Source organism: Schistocerca cancellata, chromosome 1, assembly GCF_023864275.1.
Source record: "Schistocerca cancellata isolate TAMUIC-IGC-003103 chromosome 1, iqSchCanc2.1, whole genome shotgun sequence".
Classification (NCBI taxonomy): domain Eukaryota; kingdom Metazoa; phylum Arthropoda; class Insecta; order Orthoptera; family Acrididae; genus Schistocerca; species Schistocerca cancellata.
Genome location: NC_064626.1, coordinates 534,302,244 through 534,318,831, shown reverse-complemented (window position 1 = coordinate 534,318,831; position 16,588 = coordinate 534,302,244). Strand labels below are relative to the sequence as shown.

The 16,588-nt window shown below is 37.9% G+C and overlaps 2 protein-coding genes across 2 annotated transcripts in view; both read left to right on the top strand.

Moving 5' to 3' along the window:
• The window catches only part of LOC126179459 (ankyrin repeat domain-containing protein 29), a 597,930-nt gene extending 586,691 nt beyond the window's left edge, over nucleotides 1-11,239 (top strand). Inside the window, exon 8 of the mRNA XM_049924610.1 lies at nucleotides 8,502-11,239. Coding sequence (XP_049780567.1) covers nucleotides 8,502-8,711 — 210 coding nt within the window. The 3' untranslated portion in view covers nucleotides 8,712-11,239. The remainder of the gene's footprint in view (nucleotides 1-8,501) is intronic.
• Nucleotides 11,240-14,728: 3,489 nt separating this feature from the next.
• The window catches only part of LOC126179443 (syntaxin-1A-like), a 67,237-nt gene continuing 65,377 nt past the window's right edge, over nucleotides 14,729-16,588 (top strand). The window contains exon 1 of the mRNA XM_049924609.1: nucleotides 14,729-15,441. Coding sequence (XP_049780566.1) covers nucleotides 15,409-15,441 — 33 coding nt within the window. The 5' untranslated portion in view covers nucleotides 14,729-15,408. The remainder of the gene's footprint in view (nucleotides 15,442-16,588) is intronic.

Here is a 16,588-nt window from a genome sequence, read left to right as displayed (position 1 = left end):
TTCTTGCTGGAAGGGTTTTCAAGAAAATATACATTAAAGTCACCAGCAACCACTAATTCTTTCTTTTTTTCTGTTAAATACACCAATAGAGCTTCAAAGTTATTTATGAACAGATTAAAATTACCTGCTGGTACTCAGTATACACTTACTATCATTATGATTTATTGTGAAATTCTACTTCTGTTGCACATGCCTCTACACAGGGTGTTACAAAAAGGTATGGCCAAACTTTCAGGAAACATTCCTCACATACAAATAAAGAAAAGATGTTATGTGGACATGTGTCCGGAAACACTTAATTTCCATGTTAGAGCTCATTTTAGTTTTGTCCACCTACGCTCAATGGAGCACGTTATCATGATTTCATATGGGATACTCTACCCGTGCTGCTAGAACATGTGCCTCTTTACAAGTACGACACAACATGTGGTTCATGCGCGATGGAGCTCCTGCACATTTCAGCCGAAGTGTTCGTACGCTTCTCAACAACAGATTCAGTGACCAATGGATTGGTAGAGGCGGACCAATTCTATGGCCTCCATGCTCTCCTGACCTCAACCCTCCTGACTTTCATGTATGGGGGCATTTGAAAGCTCTTGTCTACGCAACCCCGGTACCAAATGTAGAGACTCTTCGTGCTCGTATTGTGGACGGCTGTGATACAATACGTCATTCTCCAGGGCTGCATCAGTGCATCAGGGATTCCATGCGATGGAGGGTGGATGCATGTATCTTCGCTAACGGAGGACATTTTGAACATTTCCTGTAACAAAGTGTTTGAAGTCACGCTGGTACGTTCTGTTGCTGCGCATGTATCCTCGCTAACGGAGGACATTTTGAACATTTCCTGTAACAAAGTGTTTGAAGTCACGCTGGTACGTTCTGTTGCTGCGTGTTTCCATTCCGTGATTAATGTGATTTGAAGAGAAGTAATAAAATGAGCTCTAACATGGAAAGTAAGCGTTTCTGGACACATGTCCACATAACATATTTTCTTTCTTTGTGTGTGAGGAATGTTTCCTGAAAGTTTGGCCGTGCCTTTTTGTAACAACCTGTATGCTGCTCTAAGCAAGCTTTATGAATTTCCATCTTATTAAATTTATGTCAGTTCCTGACGAATGTCGCAACTCCTCCATCCTCCATTTCTCCTCTATGAAAGTGAAAAGCTAATCTAAATCCCGCAGCCTTAACACATACAGTGGTCATATGATGTTCAGAGAGGCGAATTATGTCAACTGAGTTGGATGACTTAATTCATCAGTGCAGATAAGTAGTTAATTAATTTTACTTCTTATCCCTCAAATATTTTGATGTTCTAAAGATAGTTGCCATGTAACATTGACTAACATCAAAGAGGGTGGAAATAAAATTTCTGCTAATTTGTGAAAATTTTTAACCAATATCTATGTTTACTGATCAGTGTGCCAGAATTAAGTTGTATAGTTTCTTTCTCAAACAGAATGTTTGTTTCAGTCCTGACCTCTCTTAGAACTTGGCTTCTTTTTATGCTACCTGTCCTAAAAATCGTGCTTCCCCAACACCTGTAACCACTGGTATTCTATCACATGGCAGTGCCCCCCCCCCCCCCCACCCTTAATTTTCTGCTATTAGTCCAGCCAGTTTACCCTTCCCTTTCCTGTTGAGGTGTAGGTCATGCCTAATATAATCTCACCTATTGAGAGAAACAACAAGCACCTGACCCAAGCAGCCATTCCAACTCCAAATTACCTCTCCTGATAGAAGAGTTCAGATGAGGTCGGTCATGGCATCTCAGAACAGACACAACCATCACACTGGTATGTCTTGATGCAGATGCAGTCTTTACCCAGTCACACTCTATATTGTACACACAATGACATCAGTGTCTTCTTTTGTAAAATCTTTACTGAGTGAACCTAAATCTTGTGTCACTTGACCCAGACCAGCTCTAGTTTTTTTTAAAAAAATTGGTGAACTGGTATTCTGATCCTAAATCATCCGGCAGAAGTTGGCCTACACTTCTCGCATGAGAACTACGTAACAACAAAATTTTCTTTCTCTTTGCTGACTTCCCACAATGCTTACTCAATTTTCTATTTAAGTTTGTTGTGCCCTGCCTACACCTACCTCTGCCTGAGGCTCATCAGTTTCTAACTGAAGCAACAGGCCAAACTTTCTTTTTACATTCATCATAAAGCTGTCTGATGAAGTTCTCCAGCCTGTTCCTTCTATTACCTGTTGCCACTTCCCACCTCTCTTTACCCTGCCTGATCTATCTCAGCCTGAAGGGTAGTAATTTTTTCTCTCCCATTCCACGATCTTCCTATCTCTACTACATATCTTAAAGAACCACTGACGAGTCTGATTCACTTTTGCAGTTTCCATGCCACTACAATCACCCTAAAGAAGGAAAAAAAAAAACAACTACTGTAGCCATCGCGCCAAACCACAGAATTATCAATTCTACAGCAAGTCGGGCACTTTCCATCCATGGTAAAAATAATACAATTGTGAGAATAAGTCAATTAAATTACTGAAAAACAAGAGGCTTACTTGCAACTTTATGTAAACAAAACTACTCTGTGCAAAGTTTCTGAATCCAGAAAATTAAATTTACAGTGTGTTTTGCAAATAATGATTAAAACAATGGGGGATACACTGTACTTAACTTGCTACAAAGAAAAAAAGAACAGTTAAATGAGATTCTTTACGCTTACTGTGCCACAACATAAACAAAATTACAACTCTAACTGTACTTTATGATCTTTTTGCTTTATCTCAAATAATACACAAAACTTGAAAAACACTAATAAACATATTTAATTAGTTATTGGTATTTAACTAAGTTCTATTTGAGTCTAAATCACTTATCTGTACAAGAGCACAAAACTTGAATGTCTCACATTTTTCCATGGTCAAATACAACAGTGCAACTTGTGTTTATGTTCAATCATGCACTACTCATGGTGTATACATATTTTTGTCCAACCCCTATATATTTTTAAATGTTATAAGCTTCTTTATTTACCAGTCAATGGCAGTTTTGCTTTGAAGTTTCCAGCAATATTACTATGAGGAAGAACAGTAATTCTTTTCTTTCTAAGCATGTATCCAGGTTCAGATGTTTCAGCTTAGGCTGCAAGAGTTTTTGATGGCAGCCTCCTTAAAATTCAGTTTCATCACAATTAAAAAATCATCAGTTAATCATTTAGTGATAATTAATATCTTCAACTTCCTTTTTAAATTTCAAATCGTCATTATAATTAGCTGCCAGTTTTCACCACAGACATTCAGCTGTACAATTCCATACCACATTTCTCTTCAGATCAAATAAATAAAAAATGAACCAAGGAAACAGTGATATGTCATCTGTTTTGTAATCATGTTTTTGCCGTGTTTCTCTAGTTTTGGTTTTATGTGTATGTGACTACTAAGAAATGATATTAAATGATTAATGGAAAATCTCATATAAAGATGTGAAACAAATACTAACAAAGAGATAGAGGGGCTGGTCAGTACTTACCTCAGCTCAGTACAGCCGATAGATACACATAAAACAGAACCGAAAATTTACATTCCTAGCTTTCGAAACAAATGTTCCTTCATCAGGGAGTAGAGAGGGGTAAGAAAGGGAAGAATGGAAAGGAGATTCAGTTACTCACAACCCAGGCTATGAAGCAACAGGGAAAGGAAAATAGGGAGGGTAGCAAGGATGGAGGCATGGTTGTCAGAGGGAAGCCAAAGATATTCTACTGTAAGTACTGTGCCAGCTTCAAACCAAAGAGGATGCATACAGAAGTAAAGAGGTATATAGTATAAAGATAAACACAACTATGTAGGATGAAAAGATGCGTGAATGGCTAAAGAGGAAAGGGAAAGAGGAGAAGACTGAAGAGTAAATGGGAGTGAGGTTGTTTAATGTAGGTTCAGTCCAGGGGGATGGCGGGATGAAAGGATGTGCTGGAGTGCAAGTTCCCATCTCCGCAGTTCAGAGGGACTGGTGTTGGGTGGGAGAAGCCAAATGGCACATACGGTGTAGCAGATTCCTAGGTCCCTAGAATTATGCTGGAGGGCATGCTCCGCCACTGGGTATTGGGCATCTCCAAGGCGGACAGTTCGTCTGTGTCCGTTCATGCGCTCAGCCAGTTTAGTTGTTGTCATGCCGATGTAAAAGGCAGGCTGTGCAGTGCAGGCATGTCAGTTGATAAATGACATGTGTAGTTTCACACGTGGCCCTGCCTTGAATTGTGTATGTTTTACCAGTAGCGGGGCTGGAGTAGGTGGTTGTGGGGGGATGCATGGGGCAGGTTTTGCAGCAGGGTCGGTTACAGGGGTAGGAACCGCTGGGTAGAGAAGGTAGTCTGGGAATATTGTAGGGTTTAACAAGGATGTTACGGAGGTTAGGGGGGCGACGAAAGGCAACTCTGGGTGGTGTGGGGAGAATTTTGTCAAGGGATGATCTCATTTCAGGGGTTGACTTGAGAAAGTCATATCCCTGGCGGAGTAATTTGTTGATGTTTTCGAGGCCAGGATAATATTGGGTGACAAGGGGGATGCTTCTGTGTGGTCTGGGGGTAGGAACATTGTTGTTGGATGGGGAGGAATGTATTGCTCGGGAGATCTGTTTGTGGACAAGGTCTGCAGGATAGTTGCGGGAGAGGAAAGCACTGGTCAGGTTATTGGTGTAATTGTTGAGGGATTCATCACTGGAGCAGATGCGTTTGCCACGAATACCTAGGCTGTAGGGAAGGGAGCGTTTGATGTGGAATGGATGGCAGCTATCAAAGTGAAGGTACTGTTGTTTGTTTGTGGGTTTGATATGGACAGAGGTGTGGATGTGAGCTTCAACAAGATGAAGGTCAACATCCAGGAAGGTGGCTTGGGTTTTGGAGAAGGATCAGGTGAAATTCAGATTCGAAAAGGAGTTGAGGTTATGGAGGAAATTAAGGAGTGTTTCTTCACCATGAGTCCAGACCACAAAGATGTCATCTATAAACCTATACCAGGCCAGGGGAAGCAGCTGTTGGGTCTTCAGGAAAGCGTCCTCCATGCGGCCCATGAAGAGGTTGGCATAGGACGGAGCCATCCTGGTTCCCATGGCCGTTCCCCTGATTTGTTTGTAGGTCTGGCCTTCAAAAGTGAAGTAGTTATGGGTGAGGATGAAGTTGGTAAGTGTGATAAGAAACGAGGTTTTTGGAAGATCTTCGGGTGGGCGTTGGGAGAGGTAGTGCTCAAGGGCAGAGAGACCATGGGTATGTGGGATGTTTGTGTAAAGGGATGTAGCATCTATGGTGACAAGAAAGGTTTCAGGTGGGAGAGGAGTGGGAATGGATTGGAGGCGTTCTAGGAAGTGGTTTGTGTCTTTGATGTAGGATGGGAGTCTGCGGGTGATAGGTTGGAGATGCTGGTCTACCAGAGCTGAGATACGTTCGGTTGGGGCTTTGAAGCCTCCTACAATGGGACGGCCAGGATGGTTCTCTTTGTGGATTTTGGGTAATAGGTAGAAGGTAGGGGTACGTGGCTCAGGTGGAATGAGTAAGTCTATGGAAGCCGTTGTGAGGCCTTGTGAGGGACCTTGGATTTTTAGGATTTTTTGCAGCTCAGTCTGGATGGAGGGAATGGGATCCTGGGTAACAGCTTTGTAGGTTGAGGTGTCGGAGAGTTGACGCAGTCCTTCTGCCACATACTCCACACGGTCAAGTACGACAGTTGTGGAGCCTTTATCCGCCGGGAGGATGGCAATAGAGCGGTCTATTTTCAGCTCCTTAATGGCACAGGATTCAGCTGGGGTGATGTTGGGGGTTGTCGGGATGTTCTTCAAGAAGGACTGGGAGGCAACACTGGATGTGAGGAATTCCTGAAATGTCTGCAAGGGATGGTTTTGGGGGAGGGGAGGAGGATCCCTTTGGGAAGGCAGTCGGAACTGTTCTAGACAGGGTTCAACACTGGGTCTAGTATTTGGGGGCTGTGTTTGGGTAGTGAAGTGATATTTCCAGTTGGGGTTCCGGGTGAAAGAGAGGAGATCTTTAACCAGGGCAGTGTGGTTGAATTTAGGCGTGGGGCTAAAGGTTAAGCCTTTTGATAGAACAGATGTCTCTGGAGGAGAGAGGGATCTGGATGAGAGGTTTAGGACTGAATTGGGACTAGTGATATGTGGCATTTGACTGTGGTTATAGTTGAGATTTGGTCTGTGTGGGGTATGTGCTGGGATGGGGAGATTGAGTAGGGTGGCTAGGCTAGGTTTGTTGGCTATGAGGGGGGTTTGTTGAAGGTTCTGTTGTGGTTGGTGTTTGTGAGGGATAGGGAGAGGGACCCCACTTCTTAGGTGTTGCAGTAGCACTGTGGATAGTTTTTTCAGGTGGTGTGTGGCATGGAACTCAAGTTTGCAGCTGGCTTCTAGGATGATGTTCCTGAGTGTGTTCTCCAAGCAAGGGTTTGAGAGGTGAAGGACTTTGAAGAGAGATAGGAGCTGTTGGGAGTGGTGGTTACATGAAGTAGTGTAGAGATTCAGGACAAGTTGGGTAAGGGCTAAGGATTGAAGGTTCTGGAAGTCCAGGAGAGACTGGTGGAAGGAGGAATTGCACCCGGAGATGGGAACTTTTAAGGTAAGCCCTTTAGGGATAATTCCAAAGGTTAAGCAGGACCGGAGGAAAAGTATGTGGGATTGCAGTTTGGCTACGGTGAACGCATGTTTCCGGAATGAATGTAAATAATGTGGTATAGGATTAGGGTACATAGTGGGTAACTGGTGGGTAGGGACATTAAATAACCAAAGTTGAAATAGTAATCATAAGAAGGAATAAAACGGAATAAAACGGGGAGGGAGGACGAGAAAGAAAGAAATTGTGTTGGTAATGTTCAATACCAAAGGAAGACCACTAAATAAGAAAAATACGGAAAAAGTTGACCAGACCAAGCAAGTATGTCCAGATCAGGGGAAAAGAACACACGTTGCTCAAAAACAGAGATAGCGAGTGGCGAAAAAAGATCGCGCGTGCCGCAAAAGCGGTCCCGCGTGCCGCAAAAGCGATCGCGCGTGCCGCAAAAGCGATCGCGCGTGCCGCAAAAAAGATCGCGCGTGCCGCAAAAAAGATCGCGAGTGCCGCAAAAAAGATCGCGGGTGGCGCAGAAATGTCCCAAAAAATTTTCTTGTGGCAGAGTAAGATAGCCAATGGCACAAAAATATCGCCAGCAACAAGAAATCGATGGAAATGGATGATACTGGTAGGTGTGGAAGAGATTGTTGGCTGGAAAACAGCGAATAACGAACGTTAAAACTATGGAATGTTGAATAAATAAATCGATAAATAAAAAAGAGAAGAGGACTATAAACAGAACAAGATAATAGGAGGAAGATGAAACTAGCACAGTTGGTGACGAAAATATTTATTTATGTATATATAAAACACTTGTCACAACCTGCTCAATGAAGAAAAAGGGGCGATATACTGTACCTTGGTCTTGGATATAGCACAGAAGGTATTCACTTTTGGTGAATCCCTTTCTAGCTCCATGTGGACATGAGGCACACTCACTTCTGATGATTTATGTTTCACTACAGATGAAAAGTCACCTCATCGCTGAATATCAATGTTCCCACAAAGTCACCCAAGCTTGTTGCACTGTGATGCAAAACTCCTATCAATGGACAGAAACTTCGGAGGCAGATGTTGTAACGGTTGCAAACAGTAGGATAAAAATTCAAATGCCACTGTAAAGCATTCCAAGCTGTTTTCTACAGAATGCCCAGTTCACAGATTGCCCAAATGGTTGATTTTTGTGGGCTGCAGACAAAGCTCTGTCTCCTGTGCTCGATGGTATCTTCTGAAACAAGTGATCACACCATGCTTTTCTGTTGACACAGACAAGCAGTATCATGAAACTGGTGAAACAAATGCAAAATGCTCTACTGATCAGTGCAGCTTTTCCGTATTGGTTTATGAATGCACACTGAATGCTCTCAGTTGATATTCTTACACACAAATACTCTTCTCTTCTGACACCAACTATAAGATTGCTGTAACAGGCCAATCATCTATGCAAGTGAGCCATAAGGCTGGCTTTTCAAACTTGGTGAGTGTATCTTTTCACATGTCACCTGTTTGCCAATTTATGGTGCTTTGAAACCCAATAAATCATTTAGGCTAATCCCATATATTATATATTTAAAAAGTATTGTGCACATCCAAGTATTTATTGGAGCATCATGTAAAAATTTGAAATGACTCAGCCAAGATCTTTTCAAGAGTTTTGGTACCACTATTAAACAGTGACTTGTTATATAGTAGTATAGATTATGCTGTGTTCCAGCAAATTTTGAATATTCATTTTCTGAGAGGATTGTTTTTGTAATACGGAGGTGTCTCATAAACTGATTCTGTTGTCCCAACTTCTGGTGGATTATTCTGACAACTTCATCATAATTTTTCGAATATTTGTTGGTGACAAGGTTTCACATCCGGATCTAATGCTCATAAAGGTGTTCTTGCTTTCCTTTACATTATGTTAATTTTTATTTCCAGAATGGAGAGAGTGCTCTGCATGCAGCAGCACTCTTTGGTCAGGTGGCAGTAGTGAAACAGTTGCTAGCAGCAGGTGCAGATCCCAACCTACATAACCAAGAAGGTGCAACACCCCTGCAACTCGCAAAAGAAGCTAAGCACACTTCTGTTGTGGAGTACTTGTCCAGTCGTTGGGCAAGTGCCAATGGCTCAGCTACTCCTGCGCAATGATAGTCTGCTCTGAGCACAAATAGAGCAACGTCAATTTGGTGAAGGATTTGACATGCCTAGGTCTCTAAGGATATGAAACTGGAAAACTTAACACTGATACTTCCAATTTTGGGAGCTGTTCCACTTTAGTTTTTTGCTGCATTATAATTCAGCATTACTGATAAACCAGGAACAGTACAGTAATAGACTGCAAAAAATTAATAACAATTTTCAACATAGCTCAGTGTTACGGCATTCCATTTACTAGCTTTTTATTTTTATTTTGTATGGAAAAAAAAGCTGAAATCATCTACAGTTTGCAATAGATGCTCAGTACTTACTTGAATTCCATTTTGCCTATTTATTTTGATGTAAAAATAAAACTTCAAAAGGCTATCACACACAGTTATTTTTGGAGTACAGTGGAAATGCAGTTATTGCATATTTTGAAACTTTTTGTTAGTATCAATAAGTACATTTTGAGATCCCCAGAAGAGATATGAAACAGTTGACCTGTGTGTCATGGAACTTGTTTGTTCATCAAAGAACTTTACTTTATTTTGTTAGTTGTGTACAGCCTAAGCCAGTTGATAATTGTGTACAGACTGAACCAGTAGTCAAGCATCAGTGCTTACTATTTACAACAACATTGCAATTATCACACATCTTGTATCAGTTGAGACTAGAGCATTAGCTCATAAGTATGTAACTAGGCATGATCATATAATGAATCTCTGTACTCAGCATTTCAGGGAAGGGAAAGTTTGTAGTACCTTGAAAAATATTAAATGCTGAACTTTACAGTCAATAAGTGAGAAAGAGAATCTCATTTGTACGCATAACTAGCAAGTAATGTGGAGTCAGACATGTATATTTTTTAACATGTTCAATTTTTGTAAATGCAAATAGAATTTTAAGAAAGTGTGTTAATCAGTATTGGCAGAATGTATAAATTAATTTGTTGAACTGGAACTGTAAATACTAGTTATATTTTGTTAAATGAGTACGTATCATTGTAATGATTAACCTGTTTGTTAATCATTACATTAAATAGAGAGATTTTATTGTGAACATTTATTACCTTAATGCATTGATGCATCAGACATGTCAGGCGGTAAGTCACATTGCTCTGTGCATCTGGAGATTATAAAATGACCTTCAGAGATGCCACTAACACTTACATCAATTTTGTTGAAAACAGAAATTTGAAGGAATTTATTTTTTGGCTTATAATGAATCAAGAGTGGACTGACAGCAATATCTCTTTATTGAAAAATAATAAATTGGTTTTTCTGTAGTTATTTATACAATGAATAAATGATTATTATTGAGGACAAGCTGAAAATCACTGATGGTAAAAGCCCCATTCAGCAGTTTTTTAATTATTTTTATTTGGAAATAAGAATCAGATGTGTACTAACTCATGAGGTATAGGAGCATTTCTGGCAGATAGCCAAAACGAGTGAGTGATGTTTGAGTGACATTACTGTATATTGACTGTCTACAGTTAAGAGAAACTGTTTGGAAAACTACCTTTTCACAAATGTCCATTTCTATGATGGGAAGTTTAGTCATCCTATTAACTATATTCTATACATATTACATCATTATTGGGCACAGAAAATCATCTTGAAAAATAGATGAATTTCCATGTGTTTTTTATTAATAAAATGTTTCTCCAGGAGCTGTGAAGAATACTGAGCTTCCCCTTTGTAATAAATAAAGAATAAATTTGAAGAAGATTACAATGAAACTAAGATAAAAGCAGAAAGGAAGGTTTTGTTCTTTTATTTACTGTTATCACTGTTGATAAAATCTGTCAATAGTGGATATTGAAGGAGAAAATATTGGAAGGCAGCTAGGTATAGAAAAATTGGTATGGAACTCAGAATCAACAGATATATATACAAGGGAAAAAACTGCACAATGAGAAGCAAGATCAGTTAAATACTTGGTCAGTTAATACTGTTAACTATTGTACCATAGTTTCACTGATTTGTCTGCCATCATTCCAACTGCTGTATCTTTCCTAGCAGTCAATCACTTTAGATCTTATACTTCCTACCCTCATTTCATTCTTTTCCTCCTTTCTTCCTGTTTTTCATTAGAGCCAGTTGCTGGCTCTGAAAGATTAAACACTCTTGACAGTATTTCATTGTAACTTTAGTCATCATTGATTATGATTTTCTTTACCTACCTTTAACAGCAGTATTTAACACTATTTCTATTCATGTTACTGTGTATCCTCAGAGAAAGTGCATATGTGGGATGTGAAGACATTTGGCCAATTTTATGCAGCATAAATGTGATGGCTGCCACAGGTTCCCTACAATTATGCTGTATAAATCCAAGACACTCACAAGAAAAGAAATTGTTGCCTATGATATTACATTACGCAATAAATTATGTAGGTATTATTGTAAGTCTGTTGAAATTTGCTACAAATGTATTCAATATTTTGTTAATACCTGAATTTGTGTGTATCAGTACCAGAGGTTGAATAAATTGTTATGCTTAAATTTTGAAATATATAACACAGTGTACATGTTTTTTTTTTTTTTTTTTTTTTTTTTTTTTTTTTTTTTTTTTTTTTTTTACATACTCCATGTAAATCTATTTGAATCAATGTGCTCAGTATGCGTAGTCCAGTCAGTTCACATATGAAGAGCACAAGGCAAAAATGATGATAGTCAGTTTTTTCCCATTTTCAGGTTAGGACAGGAATTTGTAGCTCAAATACGGCCGAATTTGTAGGGAGGTGTACACGACAAGAATGCTGGCAGTTACTAAGTTATTTGCCATTTTATTTTTGTTGTGCATGGTAAAACTGATGAATTTCATCTGTGTTCACGGTAAATATGATGAGAGTCATTTCATAAGGGTGGCAAAACCTGCTTCATCAGGAGTTCAACGTGCTGTCTCATGTTTTTGTTTGTGGTTAGAAAGTTGCCAACGTTTATAGCTTGTGTTCTTGGTAGTAGTTTCTGTGAAAATGAGTGAATTAAGTGAGTCAAGTATAGATGAAGATTGTGAAAATGTCAGTAAACCTAGCACAAAGGAGAGAAAATACCATTGAACGGTACGAGATGTGATGAAAAAACTTAATGTGTATACTCAAAAAACTGGGCCAGATTGCAGATGTAAAAGACTACAGTGTTTTGATAGATTTTGTGAAGGTGAAAGAAAAAGATTAATTTCTCATTATAATAGTTTAGAATCTAATGATGCTCAGTCCACATACTTGGCTGGGCTTATCAATGTTTATGACGTCAAAAACCACAGATCAAGAAAGCCTGAAAATGAATCATATTTTAATGATAAGAGCTACACCTGCTAAGTAAGAATAAAGGATGGTGATAATTTTATGGACACCCCTGTATGTTATAAAGCATTTTTGTCTATTTTTGGTGTAACTGGAAGAAGGGTTCAAACTATTCAAACGAGTCTGAAAGGAACAGGTGAACCCCCAACAGACAAGAGAGGAAAGTATGACCTCAAACATTTTAGGACCTCAGAAGAAGTTAAGCAAAGTGTCACTGATCACATTGCATCGTTTAAGGGCCGTACAAGCCATTGTAGTTTTGATAAAACTAAAGAAAACATACTTGCCAGACACTTTAAATTTGAAAAAAATATACACATTGTACAAGACAGGTAGGCCTAGTGGTAAGATTGTGTCCTATGAATATTATAGACAGATATTCGTATCTAAGTTTAACATAGCTTTCGGATATCCCAGAAGCGACACCTGCAGTGCATGTGATAGGTACCAAGCAGAAATGAAAGCTCTAAACCTCCAGCTGGAACAGACTAATGATGACAAGGAAAAAGCAAATATTTTAAGCAGCATTAAGACAAAACAATGTGAGAATGAACTACGCTTGAGGAAAGCTAACATGTTTTATGACACAAACAGAAAATGTAGGAAAATTTTAAGAAAAACGGAGGATACTCAGGCACTTACCATTGATTTTCAAAAACACTGAAGGTTACCTGATTTGACCACAAATGACGTTTACTACCGCCGTCAATTTTCATTGCATTTGTTCAATGTCCACAGCCTATCTACGGGAAATGCAATTTTTTTTTGCTTACCCAGAAACAGGAGGTGGTAAAAGTGCAGATGAAGTAGTATCGATGTTGCACTATTATATCTTCAACATGTAACAGTCCAATGTCAAAAATTTGTACATATTTTGCGATTCTTGTAGCGGACAGAACAAGAACTACATCATGTCTCGCTTCTGTCATTATGTGGTACAAATCCTAAAAAAACTAGACTGCATAACAATCATATTCCCTATTCGCGGCCACTCTTACCTAGAATGCGATAGAAATATGGCCCTGATAAATGGCAAATTTCCTGCAGAGATACCAGAACATTGGGTAAATGAAATAAAGAATGCCAGAGTAGAGCCTTCGCCTTCCACTGTGATCGAAGCTGACCAAAACCTATTTAGAAAATGGACTGCTTTTTTGGAAAATCACTATCGCAAGAAATGCCCATTTGCTACACGACAATTCGTGAAATAAAATTTTCAAAAGACCTTGTAGGTTAGTTGAACACAGATCATCTTACACTGGGTACTTTCTGATGTCACTGATCCTAACACAACACCAACTTACCAAGCTTTCAAGAGAGACAGAAGACCCTGGTGATAATACGTCCTTCCCTTTACCACCAATTCTGCGTGAAGGTAAGAGAAAATGACTCAACACTTTACCTTTGCTTTCACATATCGATAATCTATAGACATATAATGAGTTATAGAATAATACCTCATGACAATAGTGTAACCTTGAAAGTAATGAAAACTTATCAGTACAGGAAATATTTTTGCCGTTATTGCAACAGATATTTAGTTAGGTTATTAGTTAAATTCATAATATGCTATCAAACTAAAACCTGGAAAGTACCAAGACCTGCAGCAGCTGAAGCAGTTTTGCAGTCCATCTGCTCAAAAGTACTTCGAAGAACTTCCTCATTGACAAAACGTAAGTTGTAATTAACAGTATTAAAATAAAATCTATATGGGCCTAATGTGTTAAAATCTAGAATATTATAAATCTTATAAAAAAAAAACAGTAAACAGAATCTGTTTACGGGTTACAAGATCCACTGAAGAAGCACAGAAAGATAGTGGACTTTCATCATTTTTACCAAGTTTTTTATGACTTCCATCACTTTTACCATGTTTTTTGTGTACGTATTTAAGTTTTTAATTAATAAAGTACCTTAAAATTGAAAATGTGTTTATTGTATTACATTTATTACCTAAACAAATAGATATAGAACAATAAAAATGTTGTTGTGAACGTTTATGATATACGAGAGACTAGAGCAGAAAACTCGTCGTCCTCAAAAGTTACAAAAAAGTGACTATCATCATTTTTGCCTTGTGCTCTTCATATGTAATGTTTTTTTTATTTTATTTTAATTACAAGGGCATGACAAACAGAATTCAAAAAAGTTCAATGACCATCACAGTTGTGAAGCTATTGCAAATGTGAAACTTGCCATTGTAATCAATGAGTATCTATAATTTATATTTTGGGAAATTACATACTTTTTTAAAATATAAATTATGCAGTCATGGTATGCAAAATCACACATTTGCAAAATGGAAACAGTTTGAGGAAAGAGACTTAGTAGCATACGAATCAAACCAGCAATAATTTTTTAAGATTACGTCTTTTTTATGTGCAGCCTCTTTAAATACAAATGGTGCAAATATTCCCTTCATTTATTCTAAAAAGTCAGAACTATTGTTTAAGGAATAAGGTGGAAAAACACCAAAGGATTTAAAAGGATCTGAAACAGTTTATGAAGAATTAAGATACGTTTGTGCCAAGACTCAATTTCAGGGAAAAGGGAAGCTGCAATAAAACATTCCAAACACAGAATATTTAATTTGCTAAATACATCAGATTTATTTTTTATTAAAATTTAATAATCTTGTTATTCTGAGTATTGGTTAATATGCATGAAAAACAAAACCATCAATAGTGACTACATATGAGTACTGTATATTTTGGTCAAGTCATGTTCCTGACGACATTTGACATCCAAACAATTAATTTTTCACTCAATTTAGCTCTGTAAATGCACACCAAACTGTAAATGTCTGTACCCACCTAATTATATTAATTAATAGTATTGACAACATGAGACTAACAAATCGAAATTTTTGGAATCTATATATAGTAGCAACTTTTAAAATCATGTTTTTCTTTGCTATTTTGATACAACATACAACCCATTCAACACTCTTTCACTCTCTTGCCCTTGTTCACGATCAGAAACTTATCATCCCTCATCATTTATAAACTAAAGTGACAGTACAATGGTATTAAGTGAACTATAAGAAATATATCCTTTGCTCACACATCTTGTTATGGCCAGTGTGTGTGTGTGTGTATCACAAATGAGGGAATTGCTCAACACTATAGTTTTTCAGGAGGGTACACTCATTGTAAAATCTGTATAAATATTCACTACCTTTGCATTACTTGAAGGCTTCAAATACAGAGAACAAAAACCCCATTCAGTTTGAAAGAAAGACTTCATTAGATAACATTCAGTAGAAGTGGCATTGCAGCAACACATTTAGCTGGTGAAGATAATTCTATTTAATCTGGTTCAGGTAAGATAAGTTTTTATCTCTTTAGCCACAAGAATGTTATTCATCATAGCCACACCTGATGTGTGCACTGCAGCATGGTGAAAGACAGGATAAAAGATCTCAAATCTGTGAGTGTTTAACACACACTGTTTTCATGTGGAAATTAACACAACTTGTAAAATTGCCAAACTTGTATGTATTGTGATTGCATTCTGTTATTGCCAAAAAATTATGACACACATACAGGGAGAAGCTTTCAGGTTTATGAACTTATGTTCAGATTAGTTGTACAACAAAACAATCATAACATATTTTCTCATGGTTTTTTATATTAATGTTGTAGTTACAAATACTACCTTTTGCACCAATTATGTCAATTTGATATAGGCATCAGCAGCAGCACCACCACTGTTTGTGAATGCTGTGAAACTTGGAAATTATAACTGGATTTATTTCAAAACAAAGTTAATACCTTCTTTCATTTCCATTTATGTCACAGCAAGACAGTCTTCTTCATACTTCTGCTGCTAAAACTTGATTCTGTTTAAATATCAGGCAAGGTTTGGAAAGTAGAAATTTCTCTTTTAGTTACTGTTAGTTTTACTGTGCAAAGTCCTCACCAATACTGATATATTTACTTTGCTGCTTTAGCAATCTGGTCACGCGAAGCTAGTATGAAAAGGAAATCTTATCACTAAAGGGGATATATTTCATGACTACAATGCTAATAGGCAGAATTTCTTTGGATCTGATTGGTGATTAAAAGGATTCTTTTAAAAGCCCGCAAAATTCTCAGTCTTGTTTTTGTGCCTGTTGATGACACACACATTTGGTGTTGAATGATTTATTACCTTTCATATCAAATTATTTGCAATTATAACATTGTCAAACACACATCAGACACAAATAAATAAAACTTGTGCAACAGACTTGTCAGTCACAGGACATCAATACTGTAGATACAGTGGGTAAATTCATCACTAGTACCAAATCTTAAACTAAATATACTAACAGATTAAAGTTAACGAACAAGAAAATATTGAACTGCCACAACCTGACGCACTGTGAGGGAGTGACAGTCTTTGTTTGTGTAGTGTTATATTGCACACAGCAGCGATATTTCATTACGTTTTTTAATATTCTTTCATCAACTGTGTACAGCTACATGCAAACAACCAATTATTTCTGTTTATTAGGTGATAGTTTCACCTACTTCAGATAGAATAGCGGAAAAGAATGTATAATGACTTCTTGTTATAAAGTTGTGTTGCTTGC